This window comes from Lepus europaeus, chromosome 8 (genome assembly GCF_033115175.1).
Source record: "Lepus europaeus isolate LE1 chromosome 8, mLepTim1.pri, whole genome shotgun sequence".
In the NCBI taxonomy this organism is placed as follows: domain Eukaryota; kingdom Metazoa; phylum Chordata; class Mammalia; order Lagomorpha; family Leporidae; genus Lepus; species Lepus europaeus.
In genome coordinates, this window is record NC_084834.1 from 71,131,170 (window position 1) to 71,158,397 (window position 27,228).

Sequence of the window (27,228 nt, forward strand, 5' to 3'; positions counted from 1 at the left end):
ATTAATGGGATTTGGAGTCCCAGGGCAAGTTTTTAGCTATACTCTTAGTGATAAGGCTATGGGAATCTGTGCTGAACTGTACAGCTCGTCCCTCTCTTATGGCCACTCTTTTACTGGGATCTTTTTTTTTTTTTTTTGACAGAGTGGACAGAGAGAGAGAGACAGAAAGGTCTTCCTTTTCTGTTGGTTCACCCCCCAAATGGCCACTACGGCCGGTGTGCTGCGGCCGGCACACCGTGCCAATCCGAAGCCAGAAGCCAGGTGCTTCCTCCTGGTCTCCTGTGCAGGTGCAGAGCCCAAGCACTTGGGCCATCCTTCACTGCCTTCCCAGGCCACAGCAGAGAGCTGGACTGGAAGAGGAGCAACCGTGACTAGAACCTGGCATGCCGGCGCCGCAGGCAGAGGATTAGCCTAGTGAGCCACGGCGCTGGCCCGACTGGGACCTATTTTCAATTAACTTTATACACTCATGATTAATTCTATGTTAAGTAAAAAATTCAACCAACTGTATTAAGTAGGAAAAAAATAATAAACTATTTTTCAAAGTCAAGACAAGGGCTTTTCAAGTCATTGCTTCTCATAGTGTCAATTTCACTTCTACAGCTTTCCTTTTAGGTGCTCTGTTAGTTATCTCAGATCAGGGAGACATATGGTATTTGTCCCTTTGGGACTGGCTTATTTTGCTAAGTATGATGTTTTCCAGATTCATCCATTTTGTTGCAAATGACCAGATTTTGTTTTTTGGTATTTTTACCGCTGTGTAGCATTCAATAGGGTACATATCCCAAAATTTCTATATCCAGTCTTAAGTTGATGGGCTTTTAGGTTGATTCCATGTCTTAGCTATTGTGAATTGAGCTGCAAGAAACGTGGAGTTGCAGATAACTCTTTTATTTGCTGATTTATTTCTCTTGGTTAAATCGAGGAGTGGGATCACTGGGTTGTATGGTAGGACTATATTCAGATTTCTGGGGTTATCCTTTAAACTGTCTTCCATAGTGGTTTTACCAGTTTGGATTCCACTAACAGTGGATTAGGGTACCTTCTTCCGCACATACTTGCTAGCATTTGTTGTTGGTTGATTTCTGTATGAAAGCCATTCTAACTGTGGTTTTGATTTGAATTTCCTGATAGCTAGTGATCTTGAGCATTTTTTCATGTATCTGTTGGCCATTAAGATTTCCTCTTTTTAGAAATGTCTGTTTAAGTCCTTATCCCATTTCATGACTGGGTTGTTTTGTTGTTGAGTTTTTTTGATAACTTTATATTCATCCTTTATCAGTTGCATGGTTTACAAATAATTTCTTCCATTCTGTCAGTTGCCTCTTCACTTTCCTGACTGTTTCTTTAGCTGTACAGAAGCTTCTCAATTTGATGTAATCCCATTTGTTAATTGTGGCTTTTATTGCCCGTGCCTCTGGGCTCTTTTCTAGGAACTCTTTTCCTGTGCCAGTGTCTTGTAAGGTTTCCCCAATGCTCTCTAGTAATTTGATGGTATCGGGTCATAGATTTAGGTCTTTAATCCATTTTAAGTGGATTTTTTTTGTAAGGTGTAAGGTAGGGGTCCCGCTTCATACTTCTACATGCAAAAATCCAGTTTTCCCAGAACCATTTTTGAAGAGACTGTCCTTGCTCCAGGGAATGATTTTAGATCCTTGGTCAAATATAAGTTGGTTGTAGATGCTTGGATTTATTTTTGGCATTTCTATTCAGTTTTGTTGTTGTATCCATCTGTTTTTGTACCAGTATCAGGCTGTTTTGATCATAACTGCCTTGTAGTATGACTTGAAATTTGGTATTGTGATGCCTCCGGCTTTGTTTTTGTTATATAAGATTGCTTTAGCTATTCAAGTTCTCCTGTGTTTCCAAATGAATTTCAGTATCATTTTTTCTATATCTGAAAAGAATACCTTTGGTGTTTTGATTGATATTGCATTGAATCTGTAAATTATTTTCTAAAGAATGGAAATTTTGATGATATTGATTCTTCCATCCCATGAACATGGAAGTTTTTCTATTTTTTTTTTGTGTGTATTCTATTTCTTTCATTAATTTTTTGTAATTCTCATTATATAGATCTTTGACATCCTTGGTTAAATGTATTCCAATTATTTGATTTTTTTGGTAGCTATTGTGAATGGGATTGATCTTAGAAGTTCTTTCTCAGCTGTGACATTGTGTGTAAAAAGGCTGTTGTTTTTTGTGTGTTTATTTTGTATCCTCCTATTTTACCAAACTCTTCTATGAATTCAAGTAGTCTCTAAGTGGGGTCTTTTGGGTCCCCTGTATATAAAATAATATCATCTGCAAATAGGGATGGTTTGACTTACTCTTTCCCAGTTTGAATCCCTTTGATTTCTTTTTCTTGCCTGATGGCTCTGGCTAAAACTTCCAAGACTATATTGAATGGAAATTGTGAGAGTGGCATTCTTGTCTGGTTCTGGATCTCAGTGGGAAATCTTCCAACTTTTACCCATTCAATAGGATGGTGGCCATGGGTTTGTCATAAATTGCCTTGATTGTGTTGAGGGATGTTTCTTCTACTACCAGTTTGCTTAGAGTTTTCATTATGAAAGGGTGTTGTATTTTGTTAAATGCTTTCTCTGCATCTATTGAGATAATCAGATGGTTTTTATTCTTCAGTTTGTTAATGTGATGTATCACATTGATTTATTTGTGAATGTTGAACCATCCCTGCATATCAGGAATAAATCCCACTTGGTCCTGGTGAATGATCTTCCTAATGTGTTGTTGGATTCAATTGGCCAGAATTTTGTTGAGGATTTTTTCAGCTATGTTCATTAGGGATATTGGTTTATAGTTCTCTTTCTCTGTTGCATCCATCCAAGTTTAGGAATTAAGGTGATACTGGCTTCATAGAAAGAATTTGGGGGATTCCCTCTCTTTCAGTTTTTTTGAATTACTTGAGAAGAATTGGAGTTAGTTCTTTAAATGTCTGATAGAATTCAGCAGTGAAGCTATGCAGTCCTGGGCTTTTCTTTGTTGGGAGGGTCTTTTTTATTGATTCAATTTCTGTCTTGGTTATTGGTCTGTGTCTTCATGACTTAGTTTAGGGAGGTTATATGTGTTTAGGATTCCCAGTTTGTTGGCATACAGATCTTTATAGTAATTTCTGATTATTCTTTTTATTTCTTTGGTGTCTTTTGTTACATTTTCTTTTTCCATCACTAATTTTATTAATTTGGGTCTTCTCCCTTCTTTTTTGGTTAGTTGCACCAGTGGTGTGTTAATTTTGTTTATTTTTTCAAAAAAAAAAAAAACAGCTCTTCGTTTTGCTGAGCTTTTGTATTTTTTTGTTTAAATTTTGTTTTCTTCTCTAATTTTAATTATTCTTTTTTCTTTTTTTTATACTTATAAATATTCTTTTTTTTTTAACTTTTATTTAATGAATATAAATTTCCAGTGTACAGCTTATGGATTACAATGGCTTCCCCCCCCCCATAACTTCCCTCCCACCCGCAACCCTCCCCTCTCCCGCTCCCTCTCCCCTTCCATTTGCATCAAGATTCATTTTCAATTCTCTTTATATACAGAAGATCAATTTAGTATAAAGATTTCAACAGTTTGCACCCACATAGAAACACAAAGTGAAACATACTGTTTGAGTACTAGTTATAGCATTAAATCACAATGTACAGCACATTAAGGACAGAGATCCCACATGAGGAGCAAGTGCACAGTGGCTCCTGTTGTTGACCCAACAAATTGACACTCTAGTTTATGGCGCCAGTAACCATCCTAGGCTGTCATCATGAGTTGCCAAGGCTATGGAAGCCTTCCAAGTTTGCCGACTCTGATCATATTTAGACAAGGTCATAAAAGACAGAGTGAGGATAGTAACCAATGATCCTATGAGTGGCATTTACCAGGTTTGAACAATTATACAGCATTAAGTGGGGAAGAGGACCATCAGTACACACAGGTTGGGAGTAGAGCCATTGGTGGTAGAGTAGAGGTTATGATTACAAAGGAATGAGGCCCAATTGCACTAGACAGGTCCTAGAACAAAGGACAGAGTCATTATTAGAGGAGCTAAGAAAGGTGCTGTCTAAGCTACAATTAAGTTTTCTGATTGAGAGGCAAATAGAACCTGACAGAAGGGGCTTCAGAATAATCTGGTGGGCTTTAGGCCTTGTAAATTCAGAGGCCCAGACCTATCTATCTCTTCACATGGGTATATCCTAAGGGAGGTGTGAACCTCCTAGGGGAAGGCACTCTGTTGACTTTCATTACTTGGCTTGCCTGGGAGGAGAGCTGGCCAGGTAAAGCAGGTGGCATCTCTAACAAGAAATTTACAGTTCTGCCTGCAATGTTGCTGACCCTACTAGACCATACCCTCAGCTGCAGTGGTCACTTTGGAAGTTGGGCTGAGTGAAGGGCTTTTCAGCTTAGAGCCAATAAGATCTGTGGCTCTGACCTGGGCATCCTTCGACTCCAGGGCAGGTCCATTTCCAGTGATCCAACTCTTGGCAGAGCTGCCAGGGCTCTTCACACGCTGACTTCTGCTGAAGCCCAGGCTTACCACATTGAAAGCCACTGCAGTGGACTGGCCTGTTGGGTCTCCTTGAGGGCAGATCACTGTACAGATCAGCCATTAATAGGCCTGCCACCCATTGCTTCTGATGCCGAGCTTTCTTTTCCTCCTGGTTTGTGTTAAAGCAGACCAGAGGATGCAAGTCAAGGGAGTGCCCGTTTCCCATCTCTAATCTTCGGTGGCCTGAACTACAAGTCTATAGTCACAGGCATGTTCTGTAGTAGTTTTTCTAAGGTAGACAATGCCCATGAGGAAAATCATATTCTCACTTTAAAACTTTCTTTCCCTTTGGTCTGAAAGGGAGGTTTTTTCTACTTACTGTATACTTCGCTGATGGCGAAGTGAATCTAGCTATGAGATTATTATTTGAGTTCTTATTTTGCCTATGCTATTGCAGAAAAATGTTAGCCATCTCTTTTATAAGGTCTAAATATTAAATTGTGCATCCTACAGATTCCTTCATAATAGAGTTAGTTTCCTACCTTGAAGAGAATAGAGAAATGAAAGAACAAGTTGGGCTTAGAATAGAGAAATGAGGGAGCAAGTCCTAGATCGCTTGCTGACAATAGCAATATCACATGAATACTTAGCAAACCGTTTCAACCATTAGATAACAACTTAAGAAAACATTTACCAGAAGGTCCAATGCCTTCTATAAATTTTAAGAATCATGTATTTGGAAACACCTCTTAAATATCTAACATGGTGTAGTTTGTTTAGCCAGTAAACTTAAGCACAACCATCTAAAATGTTTTTAGTTTCTTTCTACCAACAAGTCTAAAACATATGATACACAGATTCAGGTCCCACAAATTAAAATGTATCTTTGATTGATTTTAGCAGCTTAAATTTATGGACAATCTTATCTATAAGCCATTTAAAATAAAACTCTTAATAAAATTTCCCCATGTGGACATACAATATGTACACACATATAACATAGCATAATAGACCAATATAGCAATTTTAATAATAGCTTTTAAAATCTTTAACTCTTTTTGTAGATTGCCAATTGATCTGAATTGCTTTTTGTTTTTAGTAACCTCAGTTAACCATACTTTCTCTGTTGGTACTGTTAATACATTATTGGCTTCATCTGTTTACAGAGCCATCCCAAAGTACTGAATACAATAGAAGTGTCTGGAAAAAGTCCATAGGAACCTATAGGAGGACAGCTAAACACAGAACCAACAACGCTTTAGTTTTATGAGCAGCAGATCATATATAACTGTGGATGACAAAAGACTAAGTCGCCATGTTTAAAATTATAAACTCATCAACCAACAAGAGGCACTTGCTTACTTCACAGTATTTTTGAAAGCACCTGTAGGATTTTACAAGTATTTAACCCTTTAAGCCTCTGGGGCTTTCTCATTAAGATAACTATCATGTCTAGTAACACAAGATCATTAGACTTTTTAATTCTCAAACATTTGTATTAATAGCATTTTCCATTATAGAAACTTAAAGTCTGGTACCACATCACATCTTGACAGTCCTTCTAATATACTCCAAATAGACTGATTAGTTGGTGTCTCTATAAGATGAGAGACATAGGTCCTTCGATTTTTTCAGTTGGGCCGAAACTGGAAAAACCAAAGTCCAGGATTTACTGGAAATTTTAGAGACCAGATTGTTTGAAACTTTGATTTTTTGAATGCCTGTCAAGAATGCCAAGAAGGCTCAAAATCCAAAATATCTGGTTGAAATAAGATTTCTTAAAATCATGACATAACATAGACCAAATTTGATCATTGTTACAAGGTGATTATTCAAATCTTTGAAAATAAGCACATATTTAAATAACGCATAGCTCTTAATAAAAATTCAGCTGTTTTTGAACAATTAGAATTTAACAGACATCAAGAGAACATAATAGATTACTTTAACACATTGCTTTAACAGAGCATCAGAGTTTAATTCTATGTCAAAGAGAAATTGAGCTTCCTGTGATCTTCTGCTGGGTTTCCTTCCTTTACCTTCTTTCATATTGGTGACCATGTTTCTGTGTTTCTGTGTGTAACACATCTTTAAGCATCTTTTGCAGGGCAGGACGAGTGGCAACAAATTCTTTCAGTTTCTGTTTGCTATGAAAAGTCTTAATTTCACCTTCATTCACAAATGAGAGCTTTGCAGGATATAGTATTCTGGGCTGGCAGTTTTTCTCTCTTAGTACCTGGGCTATGTCTCGCCATTCCCTTCTAGCTTGTAGGGTTTCTGATGAGAAGTCTGCTGTGAGTCTAATTGGAGATCCTCTAAGAGTGATCTGACGTTTCTCTCTTGCACCTTTTAGGATCTTTTCTTTATGTTTCACTGTGGTGAGTTTGATTACAACATGTCGTGGTGAGGATCTCTTTTGGTCATGTTTATTAGGGGTTCTATAAGCTTCCTGTACTAAGATGCCTCTGTCCTTCTCCAAACCTGGGAAATTTTCTGCTAGTATCTCACTGAAAATGCCTTCTAATCCTTTCTCCCTCTCCATGCCTTCAGGAACTCCTAGAACCCGAATGTTGGGTTTTTTAATAGTATCCTGTAGATTCCTGACAATATTTTTTAGATTTCTAATTTCTTCTTCTTTTCTTTGGTTTGCCTGTTTCCTTTCCTGTTCTCTGTCTTCTAAGTCTGATATTCTCTCTTCTGCTTCGCCCATTCTGTTTTTAAGGCTCTCTAATGTGTTTGTCATTTGATCTATTGAACTCTTCATTTCATTATGATTTCTAGTCACTATCAGAGTTTCTTGTTCCACTAGTTGTTTCATTTCATTTTGATTCCTCCTTAATATTTCACTTTCACGAGAGAGATTTTCTATCTTGTCCATGAAGGATTTCTGTAGTTCAAGAATTTGTTTTTGAGAACTTCTTAATGTTCTTATCAATTTTTTGAGATCTGCTTCTTGCATTTCTTCAATCTCATCATCTTCATAATCTTGAATTGGGGTGTCTTTTTCATTTGGGGGCGTCATAGTTTCTTCCTTGTTCTTGTTAGCTTGGTTTTTGCGTTTGTTGTTTGGCATGTTGGAGATACTTGGTTTCTTCACTGTGGTGTTTTTTCTTGTTACGCTATGGCTCTATATTAAGTGGACTGTCTGCTTTCAGTGGAGCCTTAGAGGCTTGAGATGAGTGTGGACTGAGAGCTGTGTTTGGTTCCTCAGGGTTGAGGGTGTGTCAAAGATGACACTCCCAGGTTAGGTGTGGTAAATCTCTCTTTCTTTTTTTGATTTAAAAGGGAAGTAATTCCGCACAGCTGAACGTAATTGGAGGTAGTTAGCAGGCAAATGATATACCCACAGGAGCCAGAGATTGGAAGCTCTTTCCCAAGGACCACACAGGGAATCTCTGCTGCCCTCAGTGTGGGCTCCAATTCTCCTGCAGTCTCCCACTGGGTTGCCAAGTTAGATGCTAATCTCCTGTTATTTCACCTCTCCCCACAGAGTCAGGTTTTTCTGCTAGGCTCAGGGCTGGTGCAGACCTGAGGTCGCCCTGCTTATGACGTATGTCCAAAATGGCGCCTGCTCTGTCTTGCTCGCCTTTGAGAGGTGAGCGGAGAGAGAGAAACTTTTGTCCATATCAGTCACTTTTTTTATTTTTTTCCTATCTCTCTTCTAGTTAGCCTGGTGAACTTTTCCCCACGGAGTTTCAAGCCTCGTTCCTTCTAGCCTCCTCTTTCCGCTTGCCTGCTGGTATCTCGGGCTATGGAGGTTCGGCTCACCTCGCGTTCCAGCGCTGGTGCGTTGAGTCTGCCGCTGGTGTCCCGAACTTGGGCTCCCACGCTCTCCACGCAGGTCCACTGTGAATCACTAGTTCCGGAAGAGTTTCCTCTGCTGTTTCATCCCCTACTCTTCCTTGACCCTGCAGTATCTCCACTTATATTAAACTTTCTCTCCCCCCGGACTAAGTGTGCTCCCTGCCTATTCCGCCATCTTCTCCGCAACTCCCAATTATTCTTTTTTCTGCTGGTTTTGGATTTGATTTGAAATTATTTTTCTAGATCCTTGAGGTACATGGATAGTTCATTTTTTTTTTTTTTGGTGCCTTTCCAGTTTATCGATGTAGGAACCAATTGTTATAAACTTTCTTCTTAACACTGCTTTTGCTGTATCTCACAGATTTTAGTATGTCATCTTCATTTGTTTCCAGAAATTTTTCGAGTACTCTTTTGATTTCTTCTTTGACCCATTGTTCATTCAGGAACATGTTTTTCTTTCTCCATGTTTTTGCATATGATGTAGAGATTCTTGAGTTGTTGATTTCCAGCTTCATTGCTTTGTTGTCCTTAAGATGCATGGTATGATTTCAACTTTTTTCGAATTTGCTAAGACTTTCTTTATAGCCTAGCATGTGGTCAATCTTACAGAAAGTTCCATGTACCAGAGAGAAAATGTGTACTCTGTGGCTGTAGAGTGAAGGTTCTGTAGATATATGCTAGGTCTGTTTGGACTATGGTGTCAATTAACTTGTCTCCTTGTTGAATTTCTGTCTCATTGATCTGTCCATTGCTGAAAGTGGGATACTGAAGTCCCCATTACTATTGTATTTGAGTCTATATCTCCCCTTAAATCTCTTAACATTTCTATTAAATAGCCTGGTGCCCTGTAATTATGTAGATACCTTTATAATAGTCACATTATCCTGTTGAATTGATCCTTTAATCATTATATAGTGTCCTTCTTTGTCTCTTTTAATAATTTTTGTGTTAAAGTCTATTTTGTCCAATATTAGGATGGCGACACCAGCTCTTTTTTGGTTTCCATTAGCATGGATTATGTTTTTCCATCCTTTTACCTTTAGTCTGCCTGCATCTTTGTAAGATGTGTTTCTTGTAGGTAGCAAAAGATGGATTTTCTTTTTTATTGTTTTTATTTATTTTTTTTTTATTTTACAGGTAGAGTTATAGACCGTGAGTGAGAGAGAAGGAAAGGTCTTCCTTCTGTTGGTTCACCCTCCAAATGGCCGCTATGGCCAGAGCTGTATCGATCTGAAGCCAGGAGCCAGGTGCTTTTTCCTGGTCTGCCATGGGGGTGCAGGAGCCCAAGCACATGGGTCATCCTCCACTGCCCTCCCGGGCCACAGCAGAGAGCTGCACTGGGAGAGGAGCAACCGGGATTAGAACCTGGTGCCCATACAGGATGCCACTGCTGCAGGCAAAGGATTAACTAAGTGAGCCACTGTGCCAGCCCTGGGTTTTCTTTTTTAATCCATTCAGCCAGTCAGTGTCTTTTAACTGGGGGAGTTGAGACCATTTACATTCAGTGTGACTATCATTAAGTACTGACTTCCCTGCCATGTTTCCATAAATAGTTCTGTAGATGTATTTTGGATTTCTTATGTACTTTTGCTGGGTCTTTTTCTGCATTCATTTACTTTTGTAGTGGTGTTCCTGTTTCTATATTTCTGTGTGTAGCACATTCTTGAGCATCTTTTGTAGGGCTGGGCAAGTAGTTATAAATTCTCTCAATTTCTGTTTGTTGTGGAAGATATTTATTTCTCCTTCATTCATAAATGCAAATTTTTCAGGGTACAGTAATCTGGGTTGACAGTTTTTTTTTCTCTTAGGACTTGGAGTATTTCTCATCATTCTCTCCTTGCCTGCAGAGTTTGTGATGTGAAGTCCAGATTGAGTCTAATTGGATTTCCTCTGAATATGATTTGTCTTTTCTCTCCTACACCTTTTAAGATATTTTCTTTATGTGTTACTGTGGGGAGCTTTGCTATAATGTTTCAAGGTGAAGATTTTTTTCTGGTCCTGTCTACTGGGAGCCTATATACTTCTTATACTTGGATGTCTCTTTTCTTTCTCCAAATTTGGGAGGTTCTCTATTATTATTTCATTAAGAAGACCTTCTAATCCTTTCTCTCTTTCCATGCCTTCCACTATCCCTACAATCCATATTTTGGGTCATTTGATAGAATCTTACAGATCTGCAACTGTGTTTTTTAATTTTCTAATTTCTTCTTCTTATGTTTGGTTTGACTGTATTATTTCCAGAAATTTGTCCTCTAGTTCTGATATTCTTTCTTCTGTCTCACTTATTCTATTAAGGCTTTCCACTGCATTTTTTATTTGATCTATTGAATTGTACATTTCTAATATTTCATTCTGACTTCTCTTTAATATCTCAATTTCTTAGGAACACTTTTCATTTATGTAGTGAATTTGTTTCTGATTGCTTCTAAGTAATCTGATGATTAATTTTCTGATTTCCTTTCCTGGCATATTCTCAATCTCTTCTTCAGCTTCTTTTATTGAAGAGTTGTAATGTTCCTTTGGGGGGCTCATAGTGTCTTCCTTATTCTTATTAAGGTTTGTTTTGTTTTGTTTTTTGGCTTTTCTGGTTGCTTTTCTCTTTAATATGTGTATTGGTGCTTGTGGTGAGATTTCCCTCTACTATGAGCTGCTATGTGTGCGTTGCGAGTAGAAGCACGCAGCCCCACCTCTGGGAGTCCTGCTCACTTCTCAGTCGTGATGGTGGCAGGTATGAGAGCTCTGGTGTACCAAGCCCCGCCTACTGGGGGGCCATGCTTGCTTCTCACTGGTGCATGAAAGGAGCTCGAGATTTTAACATTTAGGACTTCTCCTTGTTGTACAGCTTGTGTGTGTGTGGCGGGGGGGGGGGGGGTGTTACTCTGAAATGTTATGATCTTCCTTCCTGTGTGGGAAGTGTTGTGAGGTGGGCCCTGCAATTGTTGGGCATATACACGGGAGGCAAATGCGGTGGCCCCCTGCTTACATTCAAAGGTGTAAATGAACAATATGGCTCTTCCAGCTGGCTGCTGGTCCAGTTGGGAGGATGGGGGTGTGCCCAACCACTCCCTATGTTCCCCTATTCTTCCCGCTTGGAACTTAAAATGCAGTTCCCCAGGCAACCCTGCCCACTGCTATCCACAGCTCTGTGGACTGGCGACCTTAACAAGGACCCAGGAACTTTGTCTGAGTCTCCCGCATAGATGCAAGAGCCCAAGCACTTGGGCCTTCTGCTGTTTTCCTGAGTGCACCAGCATAGAGCTGGATTGGAAGTGGAGCAGCAAAGACTCAAATTGGCACCCATATGGGATCCTGGCATTACAGGCAGAAGCTTAACCCGTGTTTTATTTTAAGGTCATCAGTATCCTGTACAGGGCCAACAGAACTTTGCTGAAATTTAATTCCTACTTGGTGTTATATTTTCCACTTTATAAGTTAGGAAACTGAAGCGGGGAGAAGTCTGAACACTCTCCAAGCATTGCAAATAACTGATAGAACCTCTTGAATTATGTCTGAACTTCAAAGCCAATTTATTGCATACCATTGAGATTTAGTTACATTCCAGATTTGTACTTTTAGATCGTGGTTTACTGGTTTCTTTATATGTTTTGTTCTTATCAAATTCTGCTATGAAGAAGAATTCTCTAATATTTAATCTGGAATGCTAATTTCCTAAATTTATTGTACACCATTGAGATATAGTTATATTCCAGATTTATAGTGTTCAACTTTGATCACTTTGGAATAAAACTGAGTTGTAAAAAATGTCTATTATCACCACGTAGAGAAAGATAAAATGATATTTTTTAAAGTTTATTTATTTTTATTTGAAAGGCAGTGAGACAGAAACAGAGATCTTCTGTCCACATGTTTCCTCACCAAATGCCTGTAACAGCTGAGGCTGGCCTAGGACAAAACTAGGACCAGGAAATCAATCCATTTCTCCCTGTAGATGGCAGAGACCCAAGTACTGGAGCCATCATCCAGTGTCTCCCATGGTTCACAATATCAGGAAGCTGGAATCAGAAGCACAGACAGAACTTGAGTGAGGCATTCTGAGATGAGATATGGACATCCCAGGTGACATCTTAAGTGCTGTCAAATGCTTGCCCCTAATTTTTTTTAGACTTACTAAAAAATAATCTTTATGTAGTAGTTATCAATGCAACTTCCATTTCTAAATACCTGTGAAAAGTTAATTCTTAAGATTTGGTGTAGATGGCTCTCTTTTCAGGCTAAAACATACATAAATACTGTGTTAATTTTAACAAAACATTAAAATCTAGTAAGTGATAAGTGTCAGAATCCTCAAAAACATCAGCTCATCATTCAAATATCTCAAATTCTGAAGTCTAAAACAGTCTTGAAAAGTATTCTTTGAGGTATTTTCTTGAAGCTATAAAAGGAGAGTGTCTTTAAAGATAACACTATATTCTATAGGTATAATATTGTGTGAACATTAATTATTAATAAATATTTTCTTTCTTTTCTCCATTTTTTAAGTCCCACAGTAGCTCGCTGTATTTAATTTGTGTTTCCTCTCCCTTAATATTTTACCTCAGGCTGATCCCAAGAAAGGAAAGTTTTAGGCCAAAAGGAAAATTTCTATGGGAGTGATCGGTTTTATAAGGTGAAAGAACATCTTGAACTCATAGAATCTAGAAGTGTGTTTCCTCCCTTGGTCTGCTGACAGTATGGGTGTTTTGGCCTGTGCAGTGGCCCTTAGAAATATTATGGATCTGAGGAAATAGCATGTATGGTTTTGGTTACCACCTATATATGAATGACTTCCAAATTTATCTCAGCAACGCTGACCTCTCATTCTTTCCTGGCCTGTATTTCTTAGACTCTGAATAACATCCTTCTTGGAAACATTGCGAATATGTTCAACACACACACACACACACACACAAAAGTAAAGAGAAAAAAAAAACAAATTGATGCTTTGAGGACAATAGGAATCTCTCTTAAAACTTTAGTTCCATTTAAAATTTTAGCCAGATTTTAAGAAGATTATTCTATTTCCCACACACCTTTGTTCTTCAATCTTCAGTAAATAAAAGACTGAGAGAGTTGTGTTTTTAGCAAATGAGTAGTTTCTGTTGCTAGACATCGTATGAATTTGAGCAGTTTATGTTTTCCTGGCTGACTGAAGGAATTTACATTTTCTCATATGAATGAATTTAACATTATTAGTGCATTGCTATAAAAATAAATATATTTCAAGCTGTTATTTCTTTAATGGTAAAGAATTTAATCCTGTTATTCTCTTATACCATTGTGTGGTAAATATCATTTGATACATCTAACATTTATTACTTGAAACATAATTATTGAACACCTACCTTATAAGCACTGTGATAAGCATAGGAAGTCATAGTTGAGTAAGTTAGTACTTACTTCAGGTTATATGCGATAGAGAAATTCATAGAGAAATAATTTCCATAAAATTACTAAATCTTGGTGCCAGCACTGTGGCATAGTGGGTAAAGCCACTGTCTGTGAAACCAGTTTCCCATATGTGTGCCAATTTGTGTCCTGGCTGCTCCACTTCCAATCCAGCTCTCCGGGAGTGAACCAGCAGGTGGAAGATCTCTCTTTGTAACTCTGACTTTAAAAATAAATAAATCTTTACAAAAATTTAATAAATCTTGCAACTGTGTATTGTCAGAATACAGGGCAGGAATTGTATAGTAGGTGGTGGAGCTACTGGATGAGAAGCCACCAAGGTTCTTTGTAAAACATTGAAATGATAGAACAAAAGGGGCTTGCTGTGTGAGATAAGAGAAGAGCCTTAGAAAACAGGGGCCTCAAGTTCTTGAGGTAAAATAATGGGGAACAGGGGCCAGCACTGTGGCATAGCAGGTAATGCTGCTGCCTGCAGTGCTGGCATCCCATGTGGGCAATGATTCGAGTCCCAGCTGCTCCACTTCTGATCCAGCTTTCTGCTATGGCCTGGAAAAGCAGTAGAAAATGGCCCAAGTTTTTGGGCCCCTGTACCTGCATGTTGGACCTAGAAGAAGCTCCTAGCTTTGGATCAAGTGCAGCTCCAACCATTGCAGCCATCTAGGAAATGAACCAGAGGATGGAAGACCTTTCCCTTTGCCTCTGCTCTGCCTCTCTGTAACTCTGCCTTTCAAATAAATGAATAAATCTTTAAAAAAAAAAATAGGGAACAGAAAAATATAGGAGATTGTAGTTGAACAACTGGATGTTTTCAGTTCATACAGGTTGAATAATGTCTCATTGAAATAGGCTATCTGGGAAGATTGGCTGGGATTATATGAAAACCTCTGGCTGTGAGCACATAAAGTCAAGTAATCCATACAGATATTACTCCTATGATCTTAACCTCAGTATGTTTTAACCAACAGTTACAGATGGCTTAGGGATGATTTTTTTATACATATATATTTATTTATTTATTTATTTTTTGACAGGCAGAGTGGACAGTGAGAGAGACAGAGAAAAAGGTCTTCCTTTTGCCGTCGGTTCACCCTCCAATGGCCGCCGCGGTAGGTGCACTGCGGCCGGCGCACCGCGCTGATCCGATGGCAGGAACCAGGTGCTTATCCTGGTCTCCCATGGGGTGCAGGGCCCAAGTACTTGGGCCGTCCTCCACTGCACTCCCTGGCCACAGCAGAGAGCTGGCCTGGAAGAGGGGCAACCAGGACAGGATCGGTGCCCCGACCGGGACTAGAACCCGGTGTGCCGGCGCCGCAAGGCGGAGGATTAGCCTAGTGAGCCGCGGCAACTGCCAGGGATGATTTTTATAGAAATACATGGTGAATTTCCTTGGAATGCATCTGGAAAAAGCTAAACAAACATTTGGGATTCTTTTGCCCTAACAGATTTGAACATTCTTTAAACTATGTTCAAAATCGAAATATAAATATATAAATGAGTTGGTTCATGTCTAAAAACTATATTTTTATGGTGGTTATAGTGTATTTCTCTTTTTAAATTACCTTTTCCTATTATTTATGATTTTTTAGGCTTATTCAGGCTTACCAGTCTAATAAACTAAATTTGCATGTTTTCATTTCTTTTGAAGACAAAAAGAAAAGATGAATAATCATCTCCTACCTTAATTACTTGTATTGAAATTATCAATTTTTAATTTGTCTTTCCACCTATACTATAGTGCTCCTGATTGTGGAGATCAATTCTTCCTTTTGGTGTCCATGGGGCCTAAACATGCAGTACCAAGTAGCTAACAGCCTCTCAGTTAATGTGTTTGAATACAAATAAAAATATCTTGAATTATCATCTTTATTATAAATTATCAAAATTATTTTGAGAACCACCTTTTGGTCATGTTTGTTTTCCTATTAAAGGGGACTTTAAAAGTTATTAGAAAAATGGAATTGACAGATAAGTGTATTTGGAGGCAAAGAACCTTTGAAACATAGGTGTGGTTTCTTCATAGTATACATTTTCTATGAACTTTTGGTGGCTCCAGTTATTCTTAGGTCCATTTGTCAGGGGCAATGATAGAAAAAATGCTACCTGCCTAGTATCTGGAGTAACAATTAGGTTGGAACATTTCAAAAAGAAGAGAATATTTTCTGACTTGAAGTATAATTTGCATTTTCCAATTTAGAAATGGATTTCACTATTAACATAATCAGCATATTTCTGAACTGGAAGTTGTGTTTCATGATAAAAGTTCTTAGCAGTTTTAAGGACTACCGCTTAAAAACGAGTAATATTAAATGCCACGAATACTGATTCTTCCTACTCCTCAATATATAAAATAACATTGTATAATTATTTTTTCTTCTCTATATCTTACATTTTAAAATAAAATTTAAGATTAAATCCTAAGAGTACAAGAAGCTAGAAAAACAAATCTGATTTACTGCCTAACTTAGACTAAAGAGTACTGAGTCCATTTGCTGTAATCTGCATATAGTCTCAAAAATAGTTTAAAAATGATATGGAACAACTTCTATTTTCATGTTTAAATTTTTAAAATTTATTTTGGTGTATGTGTTTGCATCAACTTGCTTTTAATATGAGTTAGCTTTTTGACATGCAATTCTAATATCTAGTATTTCACAATAAATTAGAAAAAACACAATGTTGAAAGCAGAACATGCAATCTTCAATGTTTGGCAATTTTGGACCTTGTTTAATGGAAAAATCACTCTAAAGGTTTGGATTTAATTCCATGAAGGTGTCTATATTGTAGCAGTAGGCAACTGAGGTCCCCTAGTGTCACAGCTGAAAATGGCATTTATTTCTATGATTTTGTGAAGGGTATATGATGGGGGCAGGGTGGGGTGGGGAGTTGTGGGGACATACAAAGAACAAGAACAAAAGATATTACTTTAAAATTGACTTATTATTTTAAAGCTGAGGTGAAAGAGTTGTAGAACTAGATTCACTTTGTTTTTGTTAGTCAAATCTCTAGGCAAGTTTTCCTTTATTTTTAAGGGAAGGGGAGTTTGTATTTCTTTCATGTGCATAAATTTGTCATTGTAATAAAGATGATTTCTCACAAAATCCTCATCTTTGTGATTATCAACATTTATTAATCATCAAATGGCATTATGACAGTCATTTCCCTGTTATCTCAGAGTAAATGCAGAAGGCCTTGTCATGGTCTAAGAGGTCTTACACAGTGTTTCTCTTACCACTTTATCTTTTGCTCATTCTACTGCATGCATTCCGGAACTACTGAGCATTCTGCCATTTCAGGTCCTGCTCTGTATCTTGTCTACTTTAGTTTTTCTTTGCTAATTAATCACTGTATGTCATCTTACCTATTTATTTAGTCTTCAAGAAAGGAGTGTAAGTTTCTTTTATGCCACATATATAATTTGATAATGTAAAAATTATATAATGAAAATCAGGTGTTGTAGAGGAAAATTGTAAAAAAATAAACTGTAAATAAAAATTGTCTTGCATAGCGTGAATAGTTAACCATATTAAATAAAAATCTAACTTTCTAAAGAGGTGGAAATGGAAACTGACATAGATGATTATCTCTGCAAAGTGAAACTACAGGAAGGAGAGAGGGAGATTTTAACTATCCACCTCTGTTTTTTGTCTCATGGTATTAATTTAAAGGAGGGGGTTCACTTGCAGTAACTCTTTTAAAAAATATGAAACTCGGTATTTTTTAAACTTGGATTTATTGAAGTAGAATTTATATACCTTAACATTTTCCTTCTTTAGTGTACAAGTAAAGTGAATTTGAGAAATGAAGTCATGTAATCACAAATAGAAGAGTTTTCTCATCCCACAAAATTTCCCTATACTCCTTTATATTGCATCCTTTCCTCCCCTGCCCTCAAACCCTTGACAGTCACTGATTTCTTATTCCATCCTTTTCCTTTAAATTCATTTATTTGTTTTGTATTCCTCATAGACTGAATATAGTTGAGTTTTAATTATTACCAAATTGGACAACTCTTATGTTTTAATTGGTGTTTAGACCACTTACATTTCATATAATTATTGATATATCTGGATTAAAAATTATTACTGGGGCGGTGCATGGTACAGCAGGTTAAAGCCTTGGCTTGCAGCATTGGGCATCCCATATGGGCACTGCTTTAGTCCTGACTGCTCCACTTCTTTTTTTTTTTTTTGACAGGCAGAGTGGACAGTGAGAGAGAGACAGAGAGAAAGGTCTTCCTTTGCCGTTGGTTCACCCTCCAATGGCCGCCGCGGTAGCGCGCTGCGGCCGACGCAACGCGCTGATCCGGTGGCAGGAACCAGGTGCTTCTCCTGGTCTCCCATGGGGCGCAGGGCCCAAGGACTTGGGCCATCCTCCACTGCACTCCCTGGCCACAGCAGAGAGCTGGCCTGGAAGAGGGGCAACCGGGACAGGATCGGTGCCCTGACCGGGACTAGAACCCGGTGTGCCGGCGTCGCAAGGCGGAGGATTAGCCTAGTGAGCCGCGGCGCCGGCCTGCTCCACTTCTTATCCAGCTTTCTCTCTGTCTCTACCTCTCTCTATAACTCTTTCAAATAAATAATATAAATCTTTAAACTAAAAATAAAAATTGTTACTCTTCTGTTTGCTCTATTTTTTTAAGATATATTTATTTATTTGAAAGTCAGAGTTACACAGAGAGACAAGGAGAGGCAGAGAGAGAAAACTCTTCTGTCCCCGGGTTCACTCCCTAGTTGGCCGCAAAGGCCAGAGCTGTGCCAGTCAGAAGCCAGGAGCTTCTTCCGGGTCTCCCAGGTGGGTGCCAGGACCCAAGCACTTGTGCCATCTTCTACTGCTTTCCCATGCTGTAGCAGAGAGCTGGACTGGAAGTGGAGCAGCCAGGACTTGAACCAGAACCCAAGTGGGGTGCTGGCACTGTAAGTGGCAGCTTTATCCTCTACACCACAGCCCCAGCCCCTTTATTTGTTCTTTATTCCTTTTTACATTCTGCTTACTTGTGGATAGTTATTTTTAGTGTTCTATTTATCTCCATTGTTGGTTCATTGTTTATAACTCTTTTAAAGATTAGTTTTGGTGGTTACCTGCGCATTTTAATTTTTAAAAAATAAAATATGATAGAAAATAAATTTGTACTATATTAATATTGGTGGTTTGGGGATTGGACTTGAATGACTCTCCCTTACCTTTCTGTGTATTTATTATTCCTAGCTTCCGACATGGATAGTAAGATAGAAAAGGAAGTAAGAGAAAGTAGACATCTGTGTGCTATGTGGATTAAAGAGAATAAATTAAGAATTAAATAGAGCCAGCGCCACGGCTCACTAGGCTAATCCTCCGCCTTGCGACGCCGGCACACCGGGTTCTAGTCCCGGTCAGGGCACCGGATTCTGTCCCGGTTGCCCCTCTTCCAGGCCAGCTCTCTGCTGTGGCCCGGGAATGCAGTGGAGGATGGCCCAAGTCCTTGGGCCCTGCACCCGCATGGGAGACCAGGAGAAGCACCTGGCTCCTGCCTTCGGATCAGTGTGGTGCGCTGGCCGCAGCACACCAGCCGCAGTGGCCATTGGAGGGTGAACCAGCAGCAAAAAGGAAGACCTTTCTCGCTGTCTCTTTCTCTCTCACTATCCACTCTGTCAAAAAAAAAAAAAAAAAAAAAAAGAAAAGAAAGAAAAAGAGTTCAATAGAAATGTTTGGATAATTCATAATTACAACAAGCTGCTTTATGGAATGGTATAGAAAATAAGTTAATGTTTATATATTGTAAAATATATGATGATACCTTTTTGTTAGAGCTCACATATTTAGTCTTGAGCAGAATGAAATTTTCATGGACATAGTTCTGCCCTATTTTCTGAAGCTTTTCTGAATATTTAGCAAAGCCAAGTCTTCCAGAGGTCAGTTGTACCTGACAACAAATAATACAGGCCATTAAAATTAAAATATTTTCCTATAAAGAACACATACTATTACAATAGCCTTTAGAACATTGTAGATCATTTCTGTTAATATTCTAAAATATATGCAAGTGGATATTTTAGAAAATGTATGGATTCTGTTGTCAGAGGAGGAGGTATAATGCAAATGTAATTCTGAATGTTTTCATTAGGCCTCTTTTCATTTTTTAAAAACAGGTTCTATATCTGCTTTGTAATGCATTCTGGACTTTTTGTTTTCTCTTTAGCTATTCAAAGGTTTTGTGCATAGCATTTGAAGTACTTCAGGGCCTGCAGTATATGAACAAACATGGTATAGTACACCGAGCACTGTCTCCTCATAATATCCTGTTGGACCAAAAGGTAATTGTCAAATAATAAAATAAACATTTCTGTATTGTTTGGAATTGGATGCTACTGAAATCATGCCCATTCAATTTATCAGAGTAACCATAAGTATAATAATGCAATTTAAGAGTGTTCATAATGAAAGGTCTAATGAAATTGATATACTTCTCATTATTGGAAAAAAAATATTTCAATTACTTGAAATCTGTATGTCTTTTACCAGGACTCATTTTAACATTGTATTTTTTTTTCCTTCTACTGCTTTGTTTTTGGGGAAGTGGGGGGGGAGGGTTCCTGGCCCCCAACTCCCATCCTGCCCTGAACTAGAGTGAACCAGCAAATTGGGGGCAGGATTGGATAAATGTCTCTGCCCTAGGTCTCCCAAATACATAGATTTTTAAATAGAAAAATGTGATTTGTGTTTATATGTATAATATGTATATATATATATATGCTTTACAGATTTACATATTTAATGAGTATAAATCAGACTAAGTATTGACAGATTTTTCCTAAAATTATGGCATTTTATAAAATTTTGCATATTGGCATTTTAATAAAATAGTATATCTTATTATTTAATAGTTGCCTTACCTTTAAAATATATAATAATTTTTCCTTGTCAAATATGTATTTCATGATGATTTTTCTTCATTTTTTTGATAGGGACATATTAAATTGGCTAAATTTGGACTTTATCACATGACAGCTCATGGTGATGATGTTGATTTTCCAATTGGGTAAGGAGGTTTCCATCTATTTTAAATTCTGCCTTTGATTTTGTAATCTTTTATAAAATTAAAAATTTATATTGATTTTTGACATGAAAACAGTTTTCCTGTGTTTTAAATCTTGTTTTTTCACAAACCTTTTTAAAAGAGTATAGAGGCCGGTGCCGCGGCTCAATAGGCTAATCCTCCGCCTGCAGCGCCAGCACACCAGGTTCTAGTCCCGGTCGGGGTGCCGGATTCTGTCCCAGTTGCTCCTCTTCCAGGCCAGCTGTCTGCTGTGGCCTGGGAGTGCAGTGGAGGATGGCCCAAGTGCTTGGGCCCTGCACCCTATGGAAGACCAGAAGCATCTGGCTCCTGGCTTCGGATCAGCGCGGATTGCTGGCCCAAGTGGCCATTGCGGGGTGAACCAACGGTAAAGGATGCCCTTTCTCTCTGTCTCTCTCTCTCTCACTATCCACTCTGCCGGTCAAAAAAAAAAAAAAAAAAGAGTATACAATGAGTTTTTCCTGTCATCCTAAAAATCCCTGATATTGATCTTTCATTGAATTGGCAGAGAGGCCAATAAATTATTGTCCTTTTTTTTTTAAACCTTATAGTACTTCATAGTAAGCTGTATTTCATTGAGAATTAAATAGTAGTCTAAGGCAAGAAGACTGATCAGATACTAAATTAATAATAATGTGTATATGAAGAGATTGAAAAGCAATACCCTTATATTATTTTGATTAAATGTTTTACTTTTAATTCCCAGTTCTTTAAGATATTTTTTTAATTTTATTTAATGAATATAGTTTCCAAAGTACAGCTTATGGATTACAATGGTTCCCCCTCCCCATACCTTCCCTTCCACCCCCCGCTCCCTCTCCCCTTCCATTCACATCAGGATACATTTTCAATTCTCTTTATATACAGAAGATCAGTTTAGTATATATTAAGTAAAGATTTCAACAGTTTGTACCTACACAGAAACACAAAGTGAAAAATACTGTTTGAGTACTAGTTATAGCATTAAATCACAATGTACAGCACATTAAGGACAGAGATCATACATGAGGAGTAAGTACACAGTGACTCCTGTTGTTGACTTAACAAATTGACACTCTTGTTTATGGTGTCAGTAATCACCTTAGGCTCTTGTCATGAGTTGCCAAGGCTATGGAAGCCTTTTGAGTTTGCTGACTCTGATCATATTTAGACAAGGTCATAGTCAAAGTGGAAGTTCTCTCCTCCCTTCAGAGAAAGGTACCTCCTTCTTTGATGACCTGTTCTTTCCACTGGGATCTCACTTGTGGATATCTTTCATTTAGGTTTTGTTTTGTTTTTTTTTTTGGCCAGAGCGTGTTGGCTTTCCATTCCTGAAATACTCTCATGGGCTTTTCAGCCAGATCTGAATGCCTTAAGGGCTGATTCTGAGGCCAGAGTGCTGTTTAAGACATCCGCTATTCTGAGTCTGCTGTGTATCCCACTTCCCATGTTGGATCGTTGTCTCCCTTTTTTATTCTATCAGTTAGTATTAGCAGACGCTAGTCTTGTTTATGTGATCCCTTTGACTCTTAGTCCTATCATTATGATCAATTGTGAACAGAAATTAATCACTTGGACTAGTGAGATGGCATTGGTTATTCCACCTTGATGGGATTGAATTGGAATCCCCTGGTATGTTTCTTTCTTTTTTTTTTTTTTTTTTTGACAGGCAGAGTGGACAGTGAGAGAGAGACAGAGAGAAAGGTCTTCCTTTGCCGTTGGTTCACCCTCCAATGGCCGCCGCGGCCGGCGCACCGCACTGATCCGAAGGCAGGAGCCAGGTGCTTCTCCTGGTCTCCCATGGGGTGCAGGACCCAAGCGCTTGGGCCATCCTCCACTGCACTCCTGGGCCACAGCAGAGAGCTGGCCTGGAAGAGGGGCAACCGGGACAGAATCCGGTGCCCTGACCGGGACTAGAACCCGGTGTGCCGGCGTCGCAAGGCGGAGGATTAGCCTAGTGAGCCGCGGCGCCAGCCTCCCCTGGTATGTTTCTAACTCTACCATCTGGGGCAAGTCCAATTGAGCATGTCCCAAATTGTATCTTTAAGATATTATCATATATTAAGGTCCAACTTGAGTATTGCTAATATGCCTCAAGTAAATATGATAAATTACACTATATGTGTAAGTTCAGAGACATTTATTTAATTATTTCTTTAAAAGAATTCCATTTGTGTATAACCCTCCAAGAAAGAAAAGGAGATTCAGGGCAGGCATTGTGGTGAAACTGGATAAGATGCTGCTTTGGATGCCCACATCCCGTATCGGAATGCTGCTTTGAGTCCAGTTAAACTTCCTACTAATGCATCCTAGAGGCAGCAGTGATAACCTACGTGGTTAGGTACCCACCAGTCATGTAAATAGGTCTGAATGAAATTGTAGACTCCTGGCTTCGGCCTGCTCCAGCCTCAGTTATTGTGGGCATGTGTAGAGTGAACCAAGGAGTGGAAGATCTGTCTCTCTGCTTTTCAAATAAGTAGACAAACAAATCTTTACCAAAAAGAAAGGAGTGGAGATTTGTTTCATGCTATACTCAAATAGATGCTTTTGATATAGACTTATGTGTTTTATTAATTGTATGATCACTTTTAAACATTTTAATAATGTGATTCCTGTGGTTCTTTTCTGAGTATTTAAATTGACATTGTTTTAGTTACAAAAGCAGTACGAAGAATTCCTTCATTCCCCTTGTCAGATTCCCCAAATGTTAACATTTCACTGCATATACCTTATCTGTCTTTTCTTCTTAGTGACTATATTGTAAATGTGTATAATGATTTTTTTCAGATATACTTAAGAGTAATTACCATACATCATGGCCCTTTATTCCTGAATACTTTAGTTTATATTTCCTAAAGAATTTTCTCAATCTCAGAATAATTGTCAAAATGAGGAAACTGAAATTAATACAATATTATTATCTATCCTAGAGAACTTAACATGTTTTTAAAAATTGTGTTTGATGTTTTTTAAAATTGTTTTACTTAAAAATTTTAAAAGACACATAAAAATTATACATATTTATTGGCTACCATGTAATGTTTCCATATGTGGCATATATATTGTGCAATTTCCTATCAGGGTAATGTATATGTTTCCTCTGACATTAACACATCTCTATGTTGAAAACGTTTAGAATCCAATTTTCTATTTTTTAAACATAGGAATATATAGTACCTTAACATTATGTGTAGTCAGTGAGCAATAGAACTCTAGAACTTACAGTGTGATTTTTTTTAATAGTATTCATTTCTGGTTTGCTCTTTGGGCTTCCTACAATGAATTGTGTCATACTTTTACTGAGAATAATGAGTCATGGAGTATGTTTCTGATGCTTAAAAGTTTAATTAGATTTTAAAGCCCAATTTGTGAGTTGCCATTTTATCTTTAAAACTTAGATTTTTGATTTTTTTCCTACCTAAAATTTTCATTACTTAAGATTACCTCATAATCTTAGGTTGTATTCAGTAAAGAAACACTTATTGAGCACTTTTTGGCCTGATGAATGTAAAAAAGTGATGGTAGATTCCTATGCTCAACCTCATTTCTGAGTTGGGAAATTTTCTGTTTCAATGGCTCACTTACTTTTGCAGTCACGTGGAAACCTAGTTCTTTTGATAAGCATAACAATAATATTTTGTAAAGACAGCCTATAATTTCTTGTTTTAAAAACCTTTTTGAATGTAACAGGTTCTCAACCTCTGTTCTTTTTTATTGTTTTTAATTTTTATTTATTTGAAAGGCAGAGAGAGACAGGAATCTTCTAAACACTGGTTCACTCCCTAAATGGTCTCAGCATTCAGGGTTAGGGCAGACTGAAGCCAGTAGCCTGGAACTCTATCCAGATATTCCATGTGGGTGGCAGGGTCCCAAGTATTTGAGCCATTGCCTACTGCCTCTCTGGGTCTGCATTAGCAGGAAGCTGGAATAAGAAGTGGAGCCAGGACTCAAGTCCAAGTACTCTGATGTGGGATGCCAGCATCCCAAGCTGCATCTTAACTGCACCCTCAAACATACAACCTGTATCTTCTTTGTCATGTATGATAATCGCCTTTCAAAGCAGAAGCTGAAGTAAATGATTGTTAATGATTCTTCCTTTTGTCTAAATCAAATTGTGTAAGAGAAGACTCCAAAAACATATTTCAAACCTAAATTATGTTAAGTTTTTTCTTTAAGTTAAAGGTGCTTTAATGGTGAATAAAAGAAAGGAGGAGGATTTTCTTTAAACATATTGAGCAGTTTGAAGGACTACACTTGAATTTAAAATGTTTGGATAAATTGATCTTGTTTTACCATTTGGTCTGGCTTACTTTGAAGTCATAGACCCAAAGGGTCTTACCAGAAAGTATCAAAGAGTAAAACGTGAAACATTAGCCAGGAAAAATAAAGTGATCAAACAGCTATGGCATGAAAGAAAATATTTACACCAGAAGAAGCTTGCAGTTGATTCAAAAGACAAATATTAAGGAACAACAAAGTAAAATGTTACCATCTGTTTCAAAATATTGTAAAGAGTTAGAAATTGGGCACTCATTTCAGTTGGCCAGTAGCTTAATACCTTGTTAAAACATCAAACAGATGATGAAAGCCATTTATATTTATCTCACCAGTCATACTCACAGCAAAGATCTGGTAATTGTCTTTGAGTGTTAAAATGCTATGCTAAAGAAGAGAAGGATATTGAAAGATTACGTACATCAGAAACAATTCTGAGGCTTGTTGTTTTTATTAATTTGTCTTGATTAAAAGGAAAATTGGAATTTCTGTAGCAAGGCTTACCTCTGTACTTCTGTCAGAAGTTTTTGATATGAAAATTTACCCATGGTTTTGCTTGTGGTTTCATTGCCCATATTGTCATTTTTGTATTATATGTACTAGAAATCAGGAAAAGGATAAAGTTTGCTTTTCAGATTGTATTGTGGTGATAATGATGAAAGCACAATGTTGTATTTGTGTCACATTTTCCATTTTTATAAAGCATCTTTTTGTATTCACTAATATTTATAAAAGTTTTATGAGGTAAGTACTATTATTCCTATTTTATAGATGTAGGTACCCAAAGCACATATAAAGTAAGTGGTAGAACTGAAATTAAAGCATTGGTATTATAGCAACAAGCCCAGGGCTTTTCCTACTAGGTTTCAGCTGTTCTAGAGATTTCAAATATTCATTTAAAAGAGCAGTGTGATTATCTTAGAGTAAAATAAGATAATACAAATTTGTATATGAGAGAACTACCTGTGTAAATTAGAAGATGCTGATGTCAGAATGAGTAAAATGAAAAGGGATTTAAAAGTTTAATTTGCCTATTTGAATTTATTTTTAATGCCTTGATTTAATTGATGTACATTTTACACATAAATAAAAAATACTGGCAATAAGAATGTGAGAAAGTGGCCATAGAAAAGAGAAATGGAAATAATATTTGAGACCTACTTTACATATATTATATCAGTATTACATAATGCTTGAATACATTTTGATTATAGTTGTTATTTCAGGATGGCATAGTTTAATTAAATTGAAACATCTAGATTATTGTTCTCATAATTAGGTATGACCATTAAAAAAGTGCATGTGTGTATATAATAAATAGGGCAAAATTCCATTCGTTTTTCTTCTAAACCTGTTCTTGTTCCTTTTACTTAATAGATTCAAATACAACAGCTGGTAATATATATCTAATTCTTATTTACAGTTGACTTTTTTTTATTAAATATTTTATTTGAAAGGCAGAGTTACAGAGAGAGAGAGGGAGAGACATAGAGATCTTCCAACTGCTGGTTCACTCCCCTAAAAGGCTGCAATGGACCAATCCGAAACCAAGAGCCAGGAGCTTCTCCTGGTTCTTGGCCATCTTCTGCTGCTTTCCCAGGTGCATTAGCAAAGAGCTGGATTAGAAGTGGAGCAGCAGAGACTTGAAACGGCACCTAAATGGGATGGCGGCATCACAGGTGGTGGCTTTACCCACTATGCCACAGCGCCAGCCCCTACTGTTGGCTTTTTAAACTGTTGTCTGTAAGATAGTCCCAATGAGCATTTTGAAAGGAAATTTTATTTTGAACAAACCTATACTACATATTCTATGTTTCAATTCCATTGTTAGTTGCAGAGGGTTTATAAAATAAGTAAGATATACAAGTGCCCTCAGGGAGTTTTTAAACTTTTACTTTGAAATTCTTATTTTATATTTGAAGTTTAGCATATAAGACAAAAATGTAAAGCACTATACAAGTAGATTTCAAAAAGTTTATGGAAATATATTAAAATGTAAATTCAAAAAGCATTTTTTAATTTAAGCAAATTTCGTGTATTTTATGTATACAGATTTTGAAAAAGGTTTGATACCCATGCGTATGTGGTTATTCAAAAAGTTCATGGAAAATTCATATCATGAAATTATAAAAATTCATATTATGAAAGGTTTCAAATTTTTTTGGACTCTTAATTCTAGTTTTCCACAAAGTTTTTGAATTAACCTCATATATCTCT

The 27,228-nt window shown here is 37.5% G+C and overlaps 1 protein-coding gene across 2 annotated transcripts in view; it reads left to right on the forward strand.

Moving 5' to 3' along the window:
* TBCK (TBC1 domain containing kinase) overlaps positions 1-27,228 on the forward strand; it is a 259,648-nt gene that overhangs the window by 33,845 nt on the left and 198,575 nt on the right. For both annotated transcript variants that reach the window (XM_062199774.1, XM_062199773.1), the window contains exons 4-5: positions 19,882-19,996; positions 20,648-20,721. In XM_062199774.1, coding sequence (XP_062055758.1) covers positions 19,882-19,996; positions 20,648-20,721 — 189 coding nt within the window. The remainder of the gene's footprint in view (positions 1-19,881; positions 19,997-20,647; positions 20,722-27,228) is intronic.